General features: G+C 54.0%; 1 protein-coding gene across 2 annotated transcripts; it reads left to right on the plus strand.

Moving 5' to 3' along the window:
* The first annotated feature begins 663 nt into the window (after positions 1-663).
* msh2 (mutS homolog 2 (E. coli)) lies at positions 664-19,765 on the plus strand. 2 transcript variants are annotated; one of them, XM_066696771.1, is made up of 16 exons: positions 665-905; positions 1,435-1,589; positions 1,748-2,026; positions 2,215-2,361; positions 2,478-2,627; positions 3,314-3,447; positions 10,184-10,383; positions 13,411-13,520; positions 14,321-14,444; positions 14,640-14,790; positions 15,362-15,459; positions 16,251-16,496; positions 16,925-17,129; positions 17,582-17,829; positions 19,185-19,351; positions 19,449-19,765. In XM_066696771.1, the coding sequence occupies exons 1-16, from the start codon at positions 698-700 to the stop codon at positions 19,617-19,619; spliced, it is 2,793 nt and encodes a 930-aa protein (XP_066552868.1). In that variant the 5' UTR covers positions 665-697; the 3' UTR covers positions 19,620-19,765. The 2 variants fall into 2 exon arrangements, with proteins under 2 accessions (XP_066552869.1, XP_066552868.1); XM_066696772.1 differs by lacking the exons at positions 17,582-17,829; positions 19,449-19,765 and having other exon boundaries at positions 664-905; positions 19,185-19,319.
* The last annotated feature ends 457 nt before the right edge of the window (positions 19,766-20,222 follow it).

The raw sequence follows: 20,222 nt of genomic DNA on the forward strand, positions 1-20,222 counted from the left end.
TTCCAGCATTTTATAAACCTTTCTAATGTGAGCCAGGCATACCTGCACTCAGCCCCACAATCACTTACAGAAGCAATACTGTGCTTGGAATTCAAGGTTTTTGTGGTTACACAACTTCAAATCGGTGTATTGAAACTGTTTAAATACAAAATGAAGTAATTATAATTATTGCACACATTATAAAACCCCAGTGTTGGCATATTGGAGTCTAGCAAATATCTGTTGTATTTTATCATTTGAACAATGACACATTTCTAACCTTTCTGAATGATCAAATATCGGCTGGCATTGAACCCAACACACCTTTACAGTGATCTGTCCCTGCTCAACAATGGATACATTTGGACATTATGGACTCACTGGGACAGCATCCATTTCCGTGTTGGCTTAATTAGCATACTGAAAGACCTAACTATCAATTACAAATTTGTTCAATAAATCTAGACATGCTTATTAATGCTAATTTACTATGTTAAACATTGCAAACTCGCTATGTATCATTAAAACTAAGATTTTAATCACACACGTTCATTTTTACTAAGCCGCGTCAATTATTGTATTTAAAGACTAGGACGGCGTGTCTGTTTCAGACGTTCAGCGGCACTGAAGGGCCCTTGCGTCGCTGGCGTCATGACGTCAGAGCCGACGTCCTCTGCCCTCTGACGCGGCGCGCAACGCTCTGGCGGGAGATTCCAGCATGGCGGTGCAGCCGAAGCAGGTCCTGCCCGTGGACAGCGCCTCGGAAAATGGCTTCGTCCACTTCTTCTTCTCCATGGCCGAGAAGCCAGACACCACCGTGCGGCTCTTCGACCGCAGCGACTACTACACGGCGCACGGCAAGGACGCGCTGTTCGCGGCGAAGGAGGTGTTCAAGACCAACGGGGTTATAAAGTACCTCGGCTCAGGTGACTGCGCGCCGTGTCCGTGTCCAGCCATGCCCGCTGCTGTGCTGTGCTGTGTGCGCCGGTTTGTTTCTGTATTAAAGCCATTTGAAGCTCCTCCCAGCATCCCTCTCGGTGCTCGTCTGCGTGTTGCTGCGGTGCAACCTGCTCCCTCTGCGGCTCCATTACATATGAGCTCCCAGGTCCTGTCCAGGGGAGGGAGAGGGAGAGATAGTCCAAGCTTCTGCAAAAGCCCACATCACAGTTGTGTGCTTGTGCCCTGAAATGACTGAACGAGGTGTCCCGTTAGTAACTGCTGGAGAGACTCCGCTTTATCTGCAGCTCAGATGAGGCCAACACAGCTGGAAAACATCTGGGCAAGAGGGGAATTAATCGCTAATATTACAAAATAATCCATATTATTGAAAAATGAGATGTCCAGCACGGTGGACGGGCAGTGGGGGGTGTATTGTGAGTCTGAGAATGAATGAAAACGAATGAATGAATGTCCTTCACGCTCACACGCCTCTCTTTCTGTGGCCGGGGGTCTCAGGGAGCCGCAAGCTGGAGGGGGTGGTCCTCAGCAAGATGAACTTCGAGGCGTTCGTGAGGGACCTGCTGCTGGTCCGGCAGTACCGGGTCGAGGTCTACAGGAACAAGGCCGGGAACAAGAGCAGCAAGGAGCAGGACTGGCAGCTGGCCTACAAAGTATGGGTTCCAGAGCGTATGAAACCCACACGCTGCAGATAATAATTAATAATAATAATATTATAACGCTAATATAACTATTGCCACTTCCTGTGTATTGCATGTTTACTGTTATGAACAGAGAGAGAACATGCTCTAAGCGTGTCTGTCTGTTCAAGGCCTCCCCAGGCAACCTGACCCAGTTTGAGGAGATCCTGTTCGGCGGCAGCGCCCCGGTGGGCTCGGCGGGCGTGGTGGGCGTGCGCCTGGGCACGGGGGACGGGCAGCGCGTGGTGGGCGTGGGCTACGTGGACGCCACGCTGCGCCGCCTGGGGGTGTGCGAGTTCCCCGACAACGACCAGTTCTCCAACCTGGAGGCGCTGCTGGTGCAGATCGGGCCCAAGGAGTGCGTGCTGCCCGGCGGGGAGATCGCCGGGGACATGGCCAAGCTCCGGCAGGTAACTGGCGGGGCGTGGTGGGGGGCCTCAGCGAGTCGTTCTGCCTTCTCCTCTGGTGGCGTCGCCGATTCGGGGCTTCGGACCCGGCCGGTGTCGCTTGAACGCATGTAAGCCGAGCGTGTGTGTTTGTTAGTCTCTGGGGGTCCGCCTCAACGCAGACCCTCACTGGCCGCTCCGTATCGTCGCAGGTGGTCCAGCGGGGGGGCTTGCTCATGTCGGACAGGAAGAGGATGGAGTTTGGCACCAAGGACATCGTCCAGGACCTCAACCGGCTGCTGAGAGCCAGGAAGGGCGAGCAGGTGTCCAGCGCTGCGCTGCCGGAGATGGAGAAACAGGTAGGAGAGATGCATGATGGGTACAGAGGGGAGGGTGGGATTTAATACTGAGGGACAGCGGTATATGGACAGTGGTCTCACGTGTGGTGTTCCCGTCCCCCCTTCCTGTGTTCCAGATCGCCATGGGCTCCCTGGCCGCTGTGGTCAAGTACCTGGAGCTGCTGTCTGACGAGTCCAACTTCGGCTCCTTCGAGATGACGACCTTTGACCTGAGCCAGTACATGCGGCTGGACAACGCCGCGGTGCAGGCGCTCAATCTCTTCCAGGTGAGGGGGGGCCGGACCGACCGTGCCCCTCGGCGCCGCCGTGTCACTTCCTGTGGCTTTGTAAACCGGTTGTCCGTTTGAGGTTTCTGTTCTTTTATGTGATCCTGCGAAAGAGGATGGTTTCACCGATGATTCACCGATGTATAGTTTCATTTTCTTCCTCTTATTTTAGTTAATTTCCTGCGGGGTCGGTTCTTCACTGTCACTGCACTGAGTTGAGCTGTGAGAGCAGTTTGTGTTTCTCCACGTCTGAATATGCAAAAGTCGCACACTTGCATATATGCAAAACCAGCCCTGCACACACAGCCTCCAGCTTATTGTGCGAGAGGCAGCACGAGCCCCACAACGTATTATAAATCACCCTGTAAGGTTTAGGCACAGATATCTTCACAGTGGAAAGAAAACACTTATTTGCATTCAGTTTCACAATCAGACCCTTTTTCTCAGTTTATTTGGGTCCGGGATCCTCTGTAGCCGATCTGTTGTGTTTGTATGCAAACGCACGTCCTGTGAACCCGGCCCGACTCGCACTCGGTGTCCAGAACCGGCGCCGGCGGCTGAGATGATTTTTACACGATTCTCTGATCGTTATAAACACGAGATATCGGGATGTTGGCAAGTCCTGCGCTGTGATCGGCTGCTGTCCCACGTGTGATGGTAATGATCCCTGTCTGGTGGTTTGGCAGGCCTCTCCGGACGACACCACGGGCACCCACTCCCTGGCCGGCTTGCTGAACAAGTGCCGGACCCCCCAGGGCCAGCGGCTGGTCAACCAGTGGATCAAACAGCCCCTGATGGACAAGAACAAGATCGAGGAGAGGTGAGGGCGCCGGTGACGATCGCGTCTCCTGGCAGAAGTGGTTGAGTGCTGCTCTGCCGCCGCGGCCTTCGGTGGTAGTGTGATCCGCTCCCGTTAGATGCCAGCCTGGTGTGGCCCCGGCGGTGGACGGCTCTGTCCCCGGCTGTTCCCCCGCGTGACTCTAATATGTTGTCCTTCTCTGGGAACGTAATTACAGTTTCCCTTTTCTTTGGTGGCTAAGGGTTAAGAGTCTGTTGATGCCAGCTGAGAGATTCGGCCCAGGGGGAGTGGAAGGTTACATAGATTGTGTGTGTGTGTGTGTGTGTGTATTGTCTGTACTCACTGTGCAGTAGTATGTGTGTGTGTGTGTGTGTGTGTGTGTGTGTGTGTGTGTGTCAGGACCCTGGCTGAGCTTTGAAAGCCCAACACAAACATTTGCCTCAACTCACAGCTCCCAGGGCTCTCCTTGTGTCTGTGTGATGCATTGGTTCACGACACGCCTGTGCTTTCGATCTGTAAACACCGGCTCTGTGGGGGAGGTTGAGGACGGGGTGGGGGTGCGGTGTGTCTCTCTCTCTCTCTCTCTCTCTCTCTCTCTCCCTCTCTCTCCCTGCGGCCACTGTTTATCTCCTGGCAGGACAAGGGTCAGCGTTGGTGCTCCATTCCAGGAAAGCCTGCCCTCTTCCTGACAAACAGTTCCTGCACAGGTTTAAAAAGATAGTTAAACCCGAACTGGCTCCCCCCCAAACAGGCTGTGCAGAGTCTCAGAGGGCTGAGGGCTTAGTGAGCCGTGTGTCGTCGCCCTCGTACCCTTTAACCTTTTCTGTTAACGTCCTGTTGTGTGGGGACGGTGTGTGTGTCCGTTAGTGTGTAAAAAGTGAGTTTGTAGGGTGCTTTGTGTTTGGGAGAATGAGTTATAGGATACAGTAAACTGTAGTAAACCGTAAACTTTCTCCACTGCCTCGTCTTCTGCGCGCTGTAAAGACGTGCCGGCGGGGGGGGGGGGGGGGGGCAGTGGTTTTGCCGTGGCGAGGCCGAGAGGATTTATTCCTGCACGCTGTGTTTTGTGGTGGTGATGCTGTGACTCAGTGAGAAAATCCTCTCCCATCAGAGCTACAGATCCCGAGATTACAGGTTGTCCGACGCCGAACAAGCACCGCCATCCCAGCGGCTCTGGGATGATGAGTGGGTTGCGCTCTCTCGCCGCAGCGCCGGCTTCTTCGTGGGGAAAAGCTGTGTGGTGTAACGAAGAGCAGGCGGGATCAGCAAGAGAGAACCGCAGGCTGTCTACTTTTTGTGCCGCACAGAAAAGCCGCCATAGATTTGGAAAACAATAAGTAAGGAGATGGTTTGGCAACGGGGGCGTGGGCGACGCGGACAGCAGGTGAGCAGCACGTGGAGCTGCGGGCCGGGTCCACGCATCTCGATCGCACCGATCGCGGGATTCTGGGGCAGCTTCTCAAACGAGGCCTTTTGTCTTGCATTGTTTTGTCATATAAAAGTCTTTCCTGGTGCTATATAGTCTCTAGTCTCGTGTCAGTGATGGCAAACCCAAAGCGACCGCTCCGTCTCGGGAGAGAAACGGATGCCGAGGATGAAGCTGGCCACGATAACGGGTGTATGGAGCCGGGGCCCCTCGTGTGTGTGTGTGTGTGTGTGTGTGTGTGTGTGTGTGTTCACTTAGGAAGCGGCAGACCTGAGAGGCGGGATGCATCTCAGCCCAAGGGGGTTCTGCATTTCCCAGAACCTCAGGGAGTGGAACTCATTGGGCAACTGCCGGGCCACGTCTCTCTGGGAGCGGAGCCCTGCCTGCCATGGCAGCCCCTGCAGGGCGTTCCCGCCGAGACCGGTCTGAACAGGTCTGCGCCAGTCCCCTCCCCTCCCCCACTCCACTCGGGGAATGAAGGCGCGCCGGTTTCTGTTTGTTCTCCCTGAAACCCGAGCTGCTCCAAGGCCCTGCTGCGGCCCGTCCCGGCTCTCGGTGGTCTTCGGTGATTCCAGGATTTCGGTGTGGTGGGCGGTGAGCGACGTTTCGGAATAAAACGCAAGCCCCGGTGTTTGTCCCCCTCCCTGCGTATCTGACTGTGACACAGAAGCACGACACTCATGTCCGCACGTTGGAACAGAAAGCCTCCCCGCGCTCAGAGCCGTGTCCCCGGGGGGGCGTCGCCCTGGCCTCCGTCTCCCTGGTTTAAGGTTGTTGTTTAACTGTGCTCCTGCCTCAGCCGGTTTGACGCACAGTGCTGTCTATATTCTCCCCGCGCTGTCGTGTGTGATCGAGCCACAGTGATGACGCTGTGATGGAGCTACAGTCAAGAAAGGACGATACAAATTATAAATTAGATTTTAATGTACATAAACATTTAGTTTTTGTTTATCAAACACAGAAGTAACAAGAAAATACATTATAATACTAGTATCTACAATTAGTGTGTTTCCTCTTCCCAGACAGTGCTTGTGTGTAGTGTGTCCCTCTCTCTCTCTCTCTGTCCCCCTGTCCCTCTCTCTCCCCTGATGCCTAGTCCAGACCTCGGAAGGTGAATGGTTTGATCTGAGCTCGGCCTCAGTCTCTCTTTCTCTCTCTCTCTCTCTCTCTCTCTCTCTCTCTCTCTCCTCCCCTCCCCCTCTCTCGCGCTCAGATTTGCCATTGCCTGTATTTCCTAATGGCCGCCCCCAGGCTCCCTCACTCTCCTGCTCTCTGCCGTGTCTGATCCCCACCTGGGGGGCGGGGGGCCGGTGTGCAACGCCCCCTCTGTCACGGGATCTCTGGCAGAAAGAAACGCCCGGCTCTCTGTGGTTCTGCTTCACTTGGTTTCCCCCCCACGTTACAGCTCAGCCTGGCAGTAAAGCACAGTGATACGGCAGAGACGCAGAAGCTGCCCAGTGGCGGGGAAACACCGCTTGTGTGTCACTGTGTCTGCTTGTCTCTGTACACAAACACACGCACAGAGGGACGGGAAGAGTAGTGCAGTGTAGTGGTTATGCACTCATCCTTTGCGATATTTGTTTACTGCGGTACGGACTGGTTGTGTGTCCAGGCTCTGGGGTTGTGAGGGTGTCTCCGGGGACTTCCCCAGACCTGTGTGTGTCATTCAGAGTAAACTACTCTGATTCTCTGTGTGCTGTCCCTCCAGCTCGCAATCACAGCCACACACTGTCTGTCTGTGTGTGTGTCTCTCTCTCTCTCTCTCTCTCTCTCTCTTTCACACACACAACACACCTGAAACTCTCGTACATGTTATTTTCTGTATAGTACAGTGAGGGGGAAAAAAGTATTTGATCCCCTGCTGATTTTGTACATTTGCCCACTGACAAAGAAATGATCAGTCTATAATTTTAATGGTAGGTGTATTTTAACAGTGAGAGACAGAATAACAACAAAGAAATCCAGAAAAACGCATTTCAAAAAAGTTATAAATTGATTTGCATATTAATGAGTGAAATAAGTATTTGATCCCCTATCAATCACCAAGATTTCTGGCTCCCAGGTGTCTTTTATACAGGTTTTCTCTTAAAGGGAGTGCTCCTAATCTCAGCTCGTTACCTGTATAAAAGACACCTGTCCACAGAAGCAATCAATCAATCAGATTCCAAACTCTCCACCATGGCCAAGACCAAAGAGCTGTCCAAGGATGTCAGGGACAAGATTGTAGACCTACACAAGGCTGGAATGGGCTACAAGACCATCGCCAAGCAGCTTGGTGAGAAGGTGACAACAGTTGGTGCGATTATTCACAAATGGAAGAAACACAAAATAACTGTCAGTCTCCCTCGGTCTGGGGCTCCATGCAAGATCTCACCTCGTGGAGTTTCAATGATCATGAGAACGGTGAGGAATCAGCCCAGAACTACACAGGAGGATCTTGTTAATGATCTCAAGGCAGCTGGGACCATAGTCACCAAGAAAACAATTGGTAACACACTACGCCGCGAAGGACTGAAATCCTGCAGCGCCCGCAAGGTCCCCCTGCTCAAGAAAGCACATGTACAGGCCCGTCTGAAGTTTGCCAGTGAACATCTGAATGATTCAGAGGAGAACTGGGTGAAAGTGTTGTGGTCAGATGAGACCAAAATCGAGCTCTTTGGCATCAACTCAACTAGCCGTGTTTGGAGGAGGAGGAATGACCCCAAGAACACCATCCCCACCGTCAAACATGGAGGTGGAAACATTATGCTTTGGGGGTGTTTTTCTGCTAAGGGGACAGGACAACTGCACCGCATCAAAGGGACGATGAACGGGGCCATGTTCCATCAAATCTTGGGTGAGAACCTCCTTCCCTCAGCCAGGGCATTGAAAATGGGTCGTGGATGGGTATTCCAGCATGACAATGACCCAAAACACACAGCCAAGGCAACAAAGGAGTGGCTCAAGAAGAAGCACATTAAGGTCCTGGAGTGGCCCACCAAGTACTAAGTCGAAGGGGTCAAATACTTATTTCCCTCATTAACATGCAAATCAATGTATAACTTTTTTGAAATGTGTTTTTCTGGATTTTTTTGTTGTTATTCTGTCTCTCACTGTTAAAATACACCTACCATTAAAATTATAGACTGATCATTTCTTTGTCAGTGGGCAAACATACAAAATCAGCAGGGGATCAAATACTTTTTTCCCTCACTGTATGTCCTGGTAGTAAGACAGTGAGCAGTGCTGGGTTTGTAATGCCGGGCTCTGTGGTTCACAGCGGCTTCAGAAGGAAAAAGGCAGAAGCCACAGACCACCCTGAGGAAAAGTACCTGATGAAATCAGCGCCTGTTCCCTGCAGGGACACCGTGAGCTGATTGTCCATCTTGAGAGGAGGTCTCTGCGGCGGGGGGGCAGCAGCTGATTTGTGAAAGGCGAGCGACAGCATAGGTTACCAGCGACGCTTAGGCAAATCACACAGGGGACAGAGCAAACAAACGAGTAGTTCAGACCAACGATGGAAGCTTCCTCTTCCTGATGTGTTTTTTATTGTTCTATCGAGAATGGCAGCCCCCACACGATGAGACTCTCAGGGGGGTCCTGGTACCGGAGCGGAAACGGGGTCCATAAGGGTCCAAACACTTGTGTATGGATATAAAAGCAGTAAACAAATAAATGGAGGGGCAAGCAAACTGATAAACAAATATCTAGCTACATATAAATACTGGCTATGCAAAGTTAGGACAAGGGAGTGGCGACCGTGGGTCGGGTCAGGAGGTGCCACAGAACATAGTATGTGGGCTTTCGGGTTCACGGTGTGCCTTCCTCCCAGTACCATGACCCAGACGGAGGGGAGGTTGATCCCGAAAGCCCAGTTCCTTCAGAAGGAAAAGTGCCTGTCCTCTTCCAGTCCTCGGCTCGGGTCAGTACCGAGTCTCCAGCGCCAGCCCGGCGTGTCCCCGTGCGAGTGCGGTTCCCACAGTCCGGGCTCTGCGGTCTAACGGCCGTGTCTGTTGCTGCGTGTTAAACAGTAACGAGACCCCGTGGCAGCCAGGGCCTCGGCAAAGCGGTCGGACCAGTTCTGGTTGATCACCGGGAGGGTCATGTGACCGAGTGTACAAAGAAAACGAGACGAGACGAGAGGTGTGTGAGAGAGAGTCTGTGAGTCAGACAGTGTGTGTGTGTGTGTGTGTGTGTGTCAGTGAAAAGAGCGAGTGAGTCAGAGTGTGTATTGTGTACAAGCTAGAGTTTCGGTGGAGCCGCGGTGTTTAACAATAGGGGAACGTCATACAGGCAATTCTGGGCCTGAGTGGATCTCCCCTGTCCCCTGGGACTCCCTTAAAGTGTGAGATCCAGCCGGACCACCTGCCGGTAAATGCCTGTGTGTTCAGGCCAGTCGTGTTCAGATTCAGATTGAGCTTTATTGGCGTGACCAGTCTCTCTCGCCTGTCGCAACCTGCACTTCCTGAGGGGGGAAATGAATTAAAAAAACAAACGGCGCTGAATTTGGTTCCCAGCATCTGCTCCTCGGGGTGTAGTGGACTAGAAGGCTGTTGAGCGCCTCCCCGAGTCATTATTTGGTCCCTGTGTTGCACTCCCGCTGACCTCTGCCCCCCCACCGGCACATTGTGGCGGCACCGCTGACCTGAGGCGATCCGAAGCCCAACAGTGACTCATTACAGAAGCGGCCGCAGCTGATGCACTGGGCCCGGGTCATGGGGGCTCTAATCCAGAGAGAGGCTGAACGCATGGCATGCTGGGAGGTCACTGGGGCTATGAGACGGGGGTTTTCTGCAGAGCGAGGCATTCGAGCAGGCCTTTTCTGTCAGAATTGGAGCAGGAGGCTTTATTGGGTCTAACGGGCTGCACCTTGGCAATTAAACTTTTATTAAACATCTCCCTGACTGGCCCCACACACACGTGCCCCCCTGTCTTGGCCCCGGAGGTGATTGATGCACACGGAGAGCTCCCCTCACTCCTCTGGGGGTGTGGCCCCAGAGACGCCCCACTGCCGCCGCCAGCCTCGGCACGCATCACTTCCTCTTCCTCCCCCGGCTGTCTGGTCCGCCCGCATTCACATCAGACCTCGTCAGTTCAGTGAAGTGGGAGAGCGGCGCCCTCTGGTGGCTGGCCTTGCTAAGTCTCCTTCACTTAATTTCCTCTTTTAAGCACAGAGCGGACCACAGAGGGCAAGAAGAGGGCAGCAGTATGAGGGAGGAGCGGGGGCAGTGAGGGTCAGTGATCTGTCTGGGACCTTGAGCCATGTTGGACAGGGCCAGCCTTGACTCTCGAGTGGCAGTGCGATTGGTGGGGCAGAAAGGGTGTAATTGTCCCCTGTGCTGTTTCCCGCAGGTTGGACCTGGTGCAGAGCTTCTTCGAGGACGCGGAGCTGCGGCAGAGCTGCCAGGAGGACCTGCTGCGCCGCTTCCCCGACCTCAACCGCCTTGCCAAGAAGTTCCAGCGGCAGAGTGCCACGCTGCAGGACTGCTACAGGGTCTACCAGGCCGCCCAGCAGCTGCCCAGCCTGGTGCAGGCGCTGGAGAGACACGACGGTAAGAGACGGAGATAGAGGGGGAAGAATGGAGGGGGAGAGGGAAGTAAAAGAACATACACATATAAGACAGTGTCCAATCGAGAGGCCATTCGCCCCATCCTGCTCGTTTGGTGTCCATTAATAACTAAGTGATCAAGGATCCTATCCAGTCTGTTTTTGAATGTTCCCAAATTGTCTCTTCAGCCACATCGCTGGGGAGTTTGTTCAGATTGTGACGCCTCTCTGTGTGAAGAAGTGTCTCCTGTTTTCTGTCTTGAATGCCTTGAAGCCCAATTTCCATTTGTGTCCCGGGTGCGAGTGTCCCTGCTGATCTGGAAAAGCTCCTCTGGTTTGATGTGTTCGATGCCTTTCATGATTTTGAAGACTTGGATCAAGTCCCCTTGTTGCATTTTCTCATGATTTAAAGTCCGATTGCCGATGTGGTTTGGCATTTGCTCAACCCCAGACTATAAACACAGCGCCGCGCCGGGACTGCCCCCCCACTGGCACTGGCGGGGCTCTGCTGACACCTTCCGCCGTGAAACATTGCAGATGCCCATCCTGACGCAGGAGAGGACGGTCAATTTGGTGTCAAATCGATGATGCTCGGGGCCCTGTGTGGGCATTACAACATGGTGCTTCTGTAGGCGGTGATTTGAGGGGCGTGTTTAGGGGATCAATCCACATTGCTTGTGTAGTAAATGTCTCCAGTGCACGGCAGGGTGCAGTGTTGCTCACATAACACACACTTATGTGTATATATAGATCATATATGCACACTGCACAGTACAGTATATGTACGTTTCCCTGGAACAGAGGAGACTACGTGGGGACTTGATCCAAGTCTTCAAAATCATGAAAGGGATTGACCACATCAAACCAGAGCAGCTTTTCCAGATCAGCAGGGACACACGCACCCGGGACACAAATGGAAATTGGGCTTCAAGGCATTCAAGACAGAAAACAGGAGACACTTCTTCACACAGAGAGGCGTCACAATCTGAACAAACTCCCCAGCGATGTGGCTGAAGAGACAATGTGGGAACATTCAGAAACAGACTGGATAGGATCCTTGATCACTCAGTTATTGGACACTTATGTTATGTTCCAGAAGCGATGGGGGATTTCTGTAACGGAACGATTGTGTGACCTGGCCTGAGGGGGTGGGCCTAAAACTTTTATTTTGCTGCAGCGATCAGTGAGAATCACAGTGCCGTCGAGTCCGGTGATGAGGGGCTCTGATGCACAAGTGGCGTACGAATGCATCCTTGACGTTCACGGGCGTGAGTTCGGTTTCAGGACTGGGGCACACATGGAATTCGAGTGCTATCGATATTGGGGGGGCTCATTTCATATCCCAGACGAGACTTACTGGTTAATATAGGATGGAAAAATGCCAGCCCTTGTGCCAAATCAGTTTTGATGATCGGACAGCAGCCAGAGCTTTGACTCCCATTGGTTGCTGACGCTGGGACAGTGTCTCCCGAAACACATCAAGGCCGTTTGTAAAATTGATTAAAAAACTGAGAATTGCAGGACGTGTGGAGACCGTGGTCACACCCCACGCTCGGCTCGGTGTCTCTGGTGGGGCAGCTGGAGATCAGCGCAGGGAGCCGGGCCGCGAGATGGAGGCTGTTAGCAGGAGCCCGCGCTCTCCGTGATGCAGAGAAAGTGACAGCTTATCACGGGGGGGGTTCGGTGTCCAGGGCAGGGGCAGTGCATGGCTGGTCACCCCATCACAGGGCCGGATCTGTCCGCTCTGAGTGTCTGTGGAAATGCCCCTGCGTTGAGGACGAGCCTCGTTAATCGAGACCCTGTCGATGGCGCCCTGGACTCATTCACCGGATCGTGTTTGATTTATTCTCCCCTGTCAGTGTGGGAATCGCTCCCTCTGGCCGACCGATTAATGACCTGGCAGGGGGAGTACTATGTGCGTGTGCGATCCTGATGTATTGAAGAGCTTAAAGCAGCTGTGTGTCAAATATTCTTGGCCACACCGACCGTATCTGCTTCCCAGGCTCTTCAATCCCATGTCAGCGCCTGCTCTCCGTGTTCTCCGTGCCACAGGTGGTCCGGGGATTTGGTTTTTTACTGTGGTGTGACGGAGCGCGTCGAATCCCGGGACGCTCTGAACCCTGTGTCCCGCCGTCCTGGGTGTGAATGAGTGCGATGTCAATGTAAATGAATATGAGAAGTTGCGGGTGTCGCTGCAAGGCCATATCTCATGAGGTTTTAATGGTATTCATTGCTTTTGTGCGCTTAAAGCATTGTGTGCCTGCGTTTGTGTCGGATGACAGAGATGGACTCAAACTTTCCATCCCAGATTCATTTTTCTAAAAGCAGTGAAGAAATTCATACGCTGGTCCTCGTTATTCAGACGCTGGAGCAGAACTGGGCTCATGGCACGGACCCGGCTCGGGACACGAACAGTACTAGGAAGCAGGAATTGCAGGAGCATTAAGATGAATGATCTTCATTAGGAACGTGGTTATAGTGCGTGTGTGTGTGATGGCAGTAGGGACATGTTAATTTGCTCCCCAGTATAAACCACAGGCGCTCAGCCTCACAGCAGCCCTTCTCTGCCGCAGCGGCATCGTAACGAGACCCCCCTCCTTCGTCTGCGCAGCTGGGAGAGGCAAAGCAAGTGAGATGACTCGGCATTTCATCGCATTCATATTAATATTAACGGCGATTCCGCGGCTCTTAGAGCTCGCGTTTATACGGTTTATACAGAAAACGCAAGCAGATCCGGCCGCTGGGATCGGCGTCGATGCGGCGCGTCTCTAAAGATCGCATTTGCATTAATTGCTCCGGCCCTCAGAGGAGCACTTCAACCATATTGCTTTCATGAGCATCGGCATGGCGGCAGTCAGGAGTCCCACGGGTAAAACACGCACACGCACTCGAACACACACATACTCGAAGACACCCACACTGGTACACGCATACTCGAAGACACGCACGCGCACACACACAGCTCGGCTGAATCTCGAGCGAGGCGGCCTTTTTTCATTCTTGTGCTTCTCTCACTCTGTCGCTCTTCCAGGGGGTCACCAGGTCCTCCTCAACGCGGTTTTCATCTCCCCTCTGAAGGACCTCATCAGCGATTTCTCGAAGTACCAGGAGATGATTGAGACCACGCTGGACATGAACCAGGTAGGCAGACCGATGAGCCATGGCGCTCGGGGGGGCAGAGTGGGTTCATGAACGGCGTACCGGGACTCAGTGGCCCGTTACTGTCCTGTGCTCGGCAGTGTCAAATTAAAAACAAGGTGGTGTTTGTGTGTTTTGAGGCCTTGCGTTTTTTTTTGTTTTTTTTTTCACCATCCAAGTTAGTGCCGCGGCTTCGGGGCTTCTTGAAACTGTCCCGGCCGGAGAACATGCCGAAATGGTTTCCAAAAGCCCCGTCTCTGCGCGGGTCGGAGGTTGACATTTAAAGCCCGTTAATGTCCTGGGAAATTGGGAAAAGGCGTCGTGTGACTTGTTAACCACGCTAATCTGGATGTCTTTTAACCTGCTGTCATAATGAATCGCTGACATTTCCTGCCCATTGAAGCCGGCGCCGCCGTCAGACGAGCCGCTTATCGGCGGCAACACCTTCCTGCCCGGCGGCGGCTTAAACACCGTCGCCGTTAATTACAGCGCGATACTGCGGCTCATCAAGCCCATCAAAGGCTGAGCGTTCAAAGCTCTCTCTGGGTTGTCGTGTGTGTGTGTGTGTGTGTGTGTGTGTGTGTATGTGTGGATACTGGCGATTGTGCGTGTCTTAGTCATAAAGTGCGTCTTCATTTTCAGCAGGTAGTTGCTGTCTGAGATGGGTGTGTGATAGTGCTGACCTCTCCCTGTCTGACCCTGCTGCGTGTGTGGAGACCGTGTTGTTGTGTGTCTGACCGTGTTCTGTGTGTTGGGTGCGTGTGGAGGCCGTGTTGTGTCTGACCCTGCTCTTGCCCCCGCAGATTGAGCACCACGAGTTCCTGGTCAAGCCGTCCTTCGACCCCAACCTGAGCGAGCTGAGGGAGCGGATGGACGAGCTGGAGAGAGGCATGCAGTCCAGCCTGAGCGCCGCCGCCCGCGACCTCGGTACGACCCCGGCCCCCCATGGCACCGCGACACGGGGGGGCACCACACCTCGCCCCCCTCCCTCTCTCTGTCTCCCTCCCTCTCCTATACTGCACCCAGCCAGGCTCTAGAGTGTGCTGGTGCCGATCTCTCTCTCTCCCTCCATCGTTCACAGTCTCTCTCCTCTCCTCTCTCCGTCCCCCGTCTGTGTCCCAGGTCTGGAGGCGGGGAAGACGGTGAAGCTGGAGTCCAACGCTCAGCTGGGCTTCTACTTCCGGGTCACCTGCAAGGAGGAGAAGGGTCTGCGCAACAACAAGAAGTACAGCACCCTGGACGTGCAGAAGAACGGGGTGCGCTTCACCAACAGGTGGGCGGGGCTCGGGGCGGGGCGGGGTCCGCGATCACCCGGCGTGAGATGCGTCCGTCTCCCTCTGACCCTCGGCAGTAACCTCAGAGCCGTGCCCCTCCGACCCCCTTTGGCCGTGCTTTACTTTTTATTCTTATTGTGGTGAAACAGGGGAGGGGGGAAGTAGTGGTATTTTTCCCGTAGCCTCTCTCTCTCTCTCTCTCTCTCTCTCTCGCTCTGTCTCTTCATTAATGAAAAATGTCAATAACGGAGAAAAGTCTGAGTTCTGTCCAGTGTCTGCGTTAGACTTGCGTTGGGTTCTGTGTGTCTTAATTGAATTATAATTGAATCCTGGAAGAATGCATGTGTGTGTGCGCCATACACGGGGCTGTGGTGAGGGGGGGGTTGTATTTGGAGGTGTGGGGGGCCTCGTGGTGTCCCTCTTTAAACGCAGAATTGAGTCTGCGGTGGTGGCCCCTCAGTGCGAGACTCGGTGTCGGAGCAGCACCGGAGGAGGAATGGAAACAACCAAACGAAGCATGAATCAGGCGTGTTTTAACCGCCACCTCTCTCTCGTGTTGTGTGTTCACAGCAAGCTGAGCTCCCTGAGCGAGGACTACGCTCGGAACCGGGAGGAGTACGAGGAGGCGCAGAACGCCATCGTGAAGGAGATCATCAGCATCTCCACAGGTGAGAGAGCCCGCTTCTGAGCCCGGTCCCGCGGGGGCAGAGTCGGGTCGTGGGAAGGGGTGTTGGTTTAGTTTGTCCTTCTCTCTCCTCTCTGCTCCTGGACGTGCGCTGCCGTAGTTGTGCATTGTGCTGTGGAGCGTATTTCTCAGTTTAAGCGAAGATGTATTGAATAGCGGGGGGGTTGTTGTGTTCTTTGTTTTCTCCCGTGGGCGGAAATGTAAACTTCACATGACAGCGCCGGCAGCCCCCCCCCCCGGCTCGTCTCTCACCGGATCGGCGCCGCTCCTGCCGTTCGTATCGCCGAGCGCCGCTGGCTCTGCGCCCAGAAACCTGTTCAGGAGCCTCGTCCTCTGTGTCACGGCTTTTATTTTGTTTATTGATGTGTATTTTTGTAAAAACAACGAACTGAGAAGTTACTCAAATGGAGCCGAAGCGCTGGTCTCGGCCCGGGGGGAATCGCTGGGCCGCCGCCCGGCAGGACCGGTTCTGACACTTCACACGTTTTAATCTACTATAGAGAAACGGATAGACTAACTGCTGGTGAATATTTAATGGCCTCCGCAGCCGTGTGGTTCTCATGAGTCACCAGTCTGTGCCGGCTGTGTCCAAACAGCAGCTGTGTACCAGTGTTGTCCCCCCCGGCCCGGATGTATCCTCTCTCACTGTCCCCCTCCCTCTCCTCGTCTCTCTCTCTCTACCTTGATTTAAGGGAAAAAAGTGAAGGAAAAATAAATGTGGAGATGCTTATTTTAATGTGATGCTTCACTGGCCCCTCTCTCGCCCCCCCCAAGGCTACGTGGAGCCGATCCAGACCCTGAACGAGGTGGTGGCCCAGCTGGATGCGGTGGTGAGCTTCGCCCACGTGTCCAACGCGGCGCCGGTGCCCTTCGTGCGGCCCGTGGTGCTGGAGCGCGGCGCGGGGCAGCTGTGCCTGACGGGGGCGCGGCACCCCTGCATCGAGGCGCAGGATGACGTGGCCTTCATCCCCAACGACGTGTCCTTCTCCCGCGGGCAGGACACCTTCCACATCATCACCGGTGAGCCAAGCGTCATAAAAGTGGGAATCTTAGGCGGACTGATCCAGGGCGACTTACAGGATACAAGAGCAAAAATACAGTAAACAGTTACAAATTAAACAAAGCGCAATTACAGAAGTGCAGGTAAATGTACAGTTAATGAAATACGAGCCCTACATCCTAGTTTTAACGGCTAACAAGTGCAGACAAGAAGCGCTGAATATGCGCTAATATGTGTGTATGTGTGAGTGTATCAGTGTGTGTGCATGGGCGTAGGTTTGATTGCAGATTTGTAGGGGATGCGTTTCGAGTCCGCGGGTCGTGGATACACACAGATGCACACGCGCACACGTTGAGTTGCATTCCGAGCCAGGCTTGTCCGAAGGCAGCAGTGGACAGTGACCTGTCGAGTGTATGTCCCCTTGACCCCCGTCCCCTCTGTCCCTCAGGCCCCAACATGGGCGGCAAGTCCACGTACATCCGGCAGGTGGGCGTCATCGTGCTCATGGCGCAGATCGGCTGCTTCGTGCCGTGTGACTCAGCCGAGGTGACTGTGGTGGACTGTGTGTTGGCACGCGTGGGCGCCGGGGACAGCCAGCTCAAGGGCGTGTCCACATTCATGGCCGAGATGCTGGAGACGGCCGCCATCCTGAGGTAAGACCGACCCTCCATCCACACACACACACACACACACACAAGACAGAAAACAGGAGACACTTCTTCACACAGAGAGGCGTCACAATCTGAACAAACTCCCCAGCGATGTGGCTGAAGAGACAATGTGGGAACATTCAGAAACAGACTGGATAGGATCCTTGATCACTTAGTTATTAATGGACACCAAACGAGCACGATGGGGCGAATGGGCTCCTCTCGACTGGACACTGTCTCATGTTCTAACATTGCCTGACAGCCCTCTGCCCACACAAGTATTCATATCATATGAGTGAAATACAAACTGCAAGGAACTGCAAACACAACACCTACAAGATCCCAAATTGCCGCAGATTGTCGTGGTGTCGTCCAGTCTCCGTGGCCCTGAGCCGTGCTTCTGGCCCCGTTTCCATCTGGAGTCTCAGTGTCGGTGCTCCTCACCCCCCCTGCAGGTCGGCCACCGAGGACTCCCTGATCATCATCGACGAGCTGGGCCGGGGCACCTCCACCTACGACGGCTTCGGCCTGGCCTGGGCCATCTCAGAGTTCATCGCCACGCGGCTGCGCGCCTTCTGCCTGTTCGCCACGCACTTCCACGAGCTGACGGCGCTGGCGGAGCGGCTGCCCACGGTGCACAACCTGCACGTCACCGCGCTGACCACCGACAGCACGCTCACCATGCTGTACCGCGTGCAGAGAGGCAAGACGCGCTCGACAAACGCACACACACACGAAGCACGGTCACACTCTCTCTCTCTCTGTGCTGTGTTTGTGTGACGCACTGTCTGTCAGGTCTGTAGGTTTCTTTGGCTGCCGTCGTTAGTTTTGTTTTGGTTGTGAGCTTGCAGAGATGAGCACACACCTCTCTCCCTCTCCGTCTCTCCCATGTTTCTCTTCTCTTTCTGTATGTACATAGATGTAATTTGTCCCTGGTCACGCCTCTGTTACTGACGGGGACTGAAGCCTACCGGAGCCACGCCACACAGGACCCGTCAGAGCGGCCTCTGTATCGACCGCGCCAGAAAGACGGTCTCCCTTTGCGCGTCCGGCACGTCGGCCTGTGTGTTTTGCGACCAAATGAGAACACTGACCTCAGAACAGCTTTTTCTTCCCACATCCTGGCTCTTATTTCACCATAAAGTGGCTCCTGCCAGAGGTTTGACACTGCGTTCATTAGAAACGCGTCAGGCGTCCGGATTCCTTTGGTCGTGTGTGTGTGTGTGTGTGTGTGTGTGTGTGTGCACGCGCGCGCAGGCTCCTCACCAAGGCAGTGGAAGTGGGTGTTAATTTGCATCTGTCCTCAACCCTGATGCCCTTCCGATTTGTCGAGAGGATGTTCGCTCCGAAGGCGGCCCCCGGCTCTCTAACGGCACGCAGAGAGAGGGGGAGAGAACGAACGCACAGAAGCCTGTTCAGATACCCGTGTGGAGTCTCCGCTAACGAGTTCTTTAATGAGACGGATGTTGCCAAGGATATCGTCTCACACGACATGTCCCCAGAGAAGGAACGTCTGTGGACCGCATGTGTGCGCACGCATCCGTCATGGTCTTTTTTCGCGTCCCGAATTGAATTTAAGGATGGTCAAATTCATAACCGTCGTGTGCTTTTGTTTCCTCCGATCGGAGGCATGTGTTTAACGTGTGATCGGGCGTGGATTAAAAGCGGTCGCGGCGCAGTGTCGGCCGGCTGTATTTGCCTCTGAGCCAGGAAAAGATGCGTCGGGAGGTTATCAAAGCCAGTTGGTGGTTCTGCGGCACGCATCTCCGCACAGGAATCTTCCTCTGAGGAAAGCCGTGCCATGAAAGAGCCGGTGAGACGGTGACTTTAGTGGAGCCTTAAACTTGTGTGGGTCTGAAATGGGCTGTTGGAAGTGGTCCGCCTGGCCATTTAGGGGAGACACGGCTGACCGGCGGTGGAGAGAGTGATTGGTTTAAAAGACCTTTTCGGGGGGGGGGTGGTCTCTTCTCATGGATATGAAGTGAAACCTGGAGCAGAGAGTGACGAATTAATGAGTCTCTCCTCCCCTCTCTCTCTCTCTCTCTCTCCCCCCTCCAGGCATCTGTGACCAGAGTTTCGGGATCCACGTGGCAGAGCTGGCCAACTTCCCGAAGCACGTGATCGAGAGCGCCAAGGAGAAGGCGCTTGAGCTCGAGGAGTTCCAGGACGCTGAGACGGAGGGTGCGGAGGGACCCGCCGCCAAGAGGCCCTGCCTGGACCGGGAGGTACGGCCGTCCTCCCTCTCCTCTCTGCATCCCCCGCTCTCTGGGTGTGGTGGTGGTGGTGGTTTTTGTCTGGACTGATTTGTGGTTTGTTTTCCAGGAGGGAGAGAAGATAATCGAGGAGTTCCTGGGCCGAGTCAAGGCCCTGCCGGTGTCGGAGATGTCCGAGCAGGAAGTCAAAGACGAGCTGAAGAAACTGAAGGCCGCTGTGTTGGCAAAGAACAACAGCTTCGTCAACAAGATCGTGGCTCGATCCAAAACCAGCCCGTGAGATGCCTCAGTGCCCCGTGGGGCCGTGCTGGGGTTAAACCGCTTTTGTTCAGTTTTAGAACGGTCCACTCACTACTGTATGTTTTTGTTTGTGCTGTCCGAGGCGGACAGAGTAATCGCGTGTAAAATAAAGAGCTTTACTTTCTGCTTCTTTTGTGATGGACTCATCTGTGCAGCGTGGAAGACGAGCGGTCACAATTCACAGTGTGAGGTCATAATGTAGGGGACGGGTTCTGCCTTGTTTGTGAACCTTGTTTCTTATAAGAATAAATACATATGTACATAAATACTACTTTCTATAGAAGTATTGAGTGCGTTTTAGATGCAAAATGTCTATGAAATAGTGTTATTTTCAGGATAATAGTGATTACACACCTCTCCTGCCCCCCCCTCCACAAGTGCGTCAGCTTGGCAGTGATAATTGTGTAGCCTGACGCCGGCGCTCACAAGTCAATCTGCACCGTCCGCTGCGGCTCGCCCGGCCCGGCACGAGCGCGTTGGTAAAGCGGCCGTTTTTCTCGGGATCGGCCGGGTCAAGTTGAGAGAGGTCTGTAATGGAGGTGGTTTTCAATTGGGTGAGAAATCCAATTCCAGGCTCGTGGTG

Source organism: Amia ocellicauda, chromosome 23 (assembly GCF_036373705.1).
Source record: "Amia ocellicauda isolate fAmiCal2 chromosome 23, fAmiCal2.hap1, whole genome shotgun sequence".
In the NCBI taxonomy this organism is placed as follows: domain Eukaryota; kingdom Metazoa; phylum Chordata; class Actinopteri; order Amiiformes; family Amiidae; genus Amia; species Amia ocellicauda.

Bases quoted from the DNA above. Each gene is read 5' to 3' on its own strand.
- msh2 (XM_066696771.1), top strand. From the start codon at position 698: ATGGCGGTGCAGCCGAAGCAGGTCCTGCCCGTGGACAGCGCCTCGGAA. The intron at 14,445-14,639 runs GTACGACCCCGG...TCTGTGTCCCAG, and splicing joins CGCCGCCGCCCGCGACCTCG to GTCTGGAGGCGGGGAAGACG. The intron at 19,352-19,448 runs GTACGGCCGTCC...TTTGTTTTCCAG, and splicing joins GGCCCTGCCTGGACCGGGAG to GAGGGAGAGAAGATAATCGA.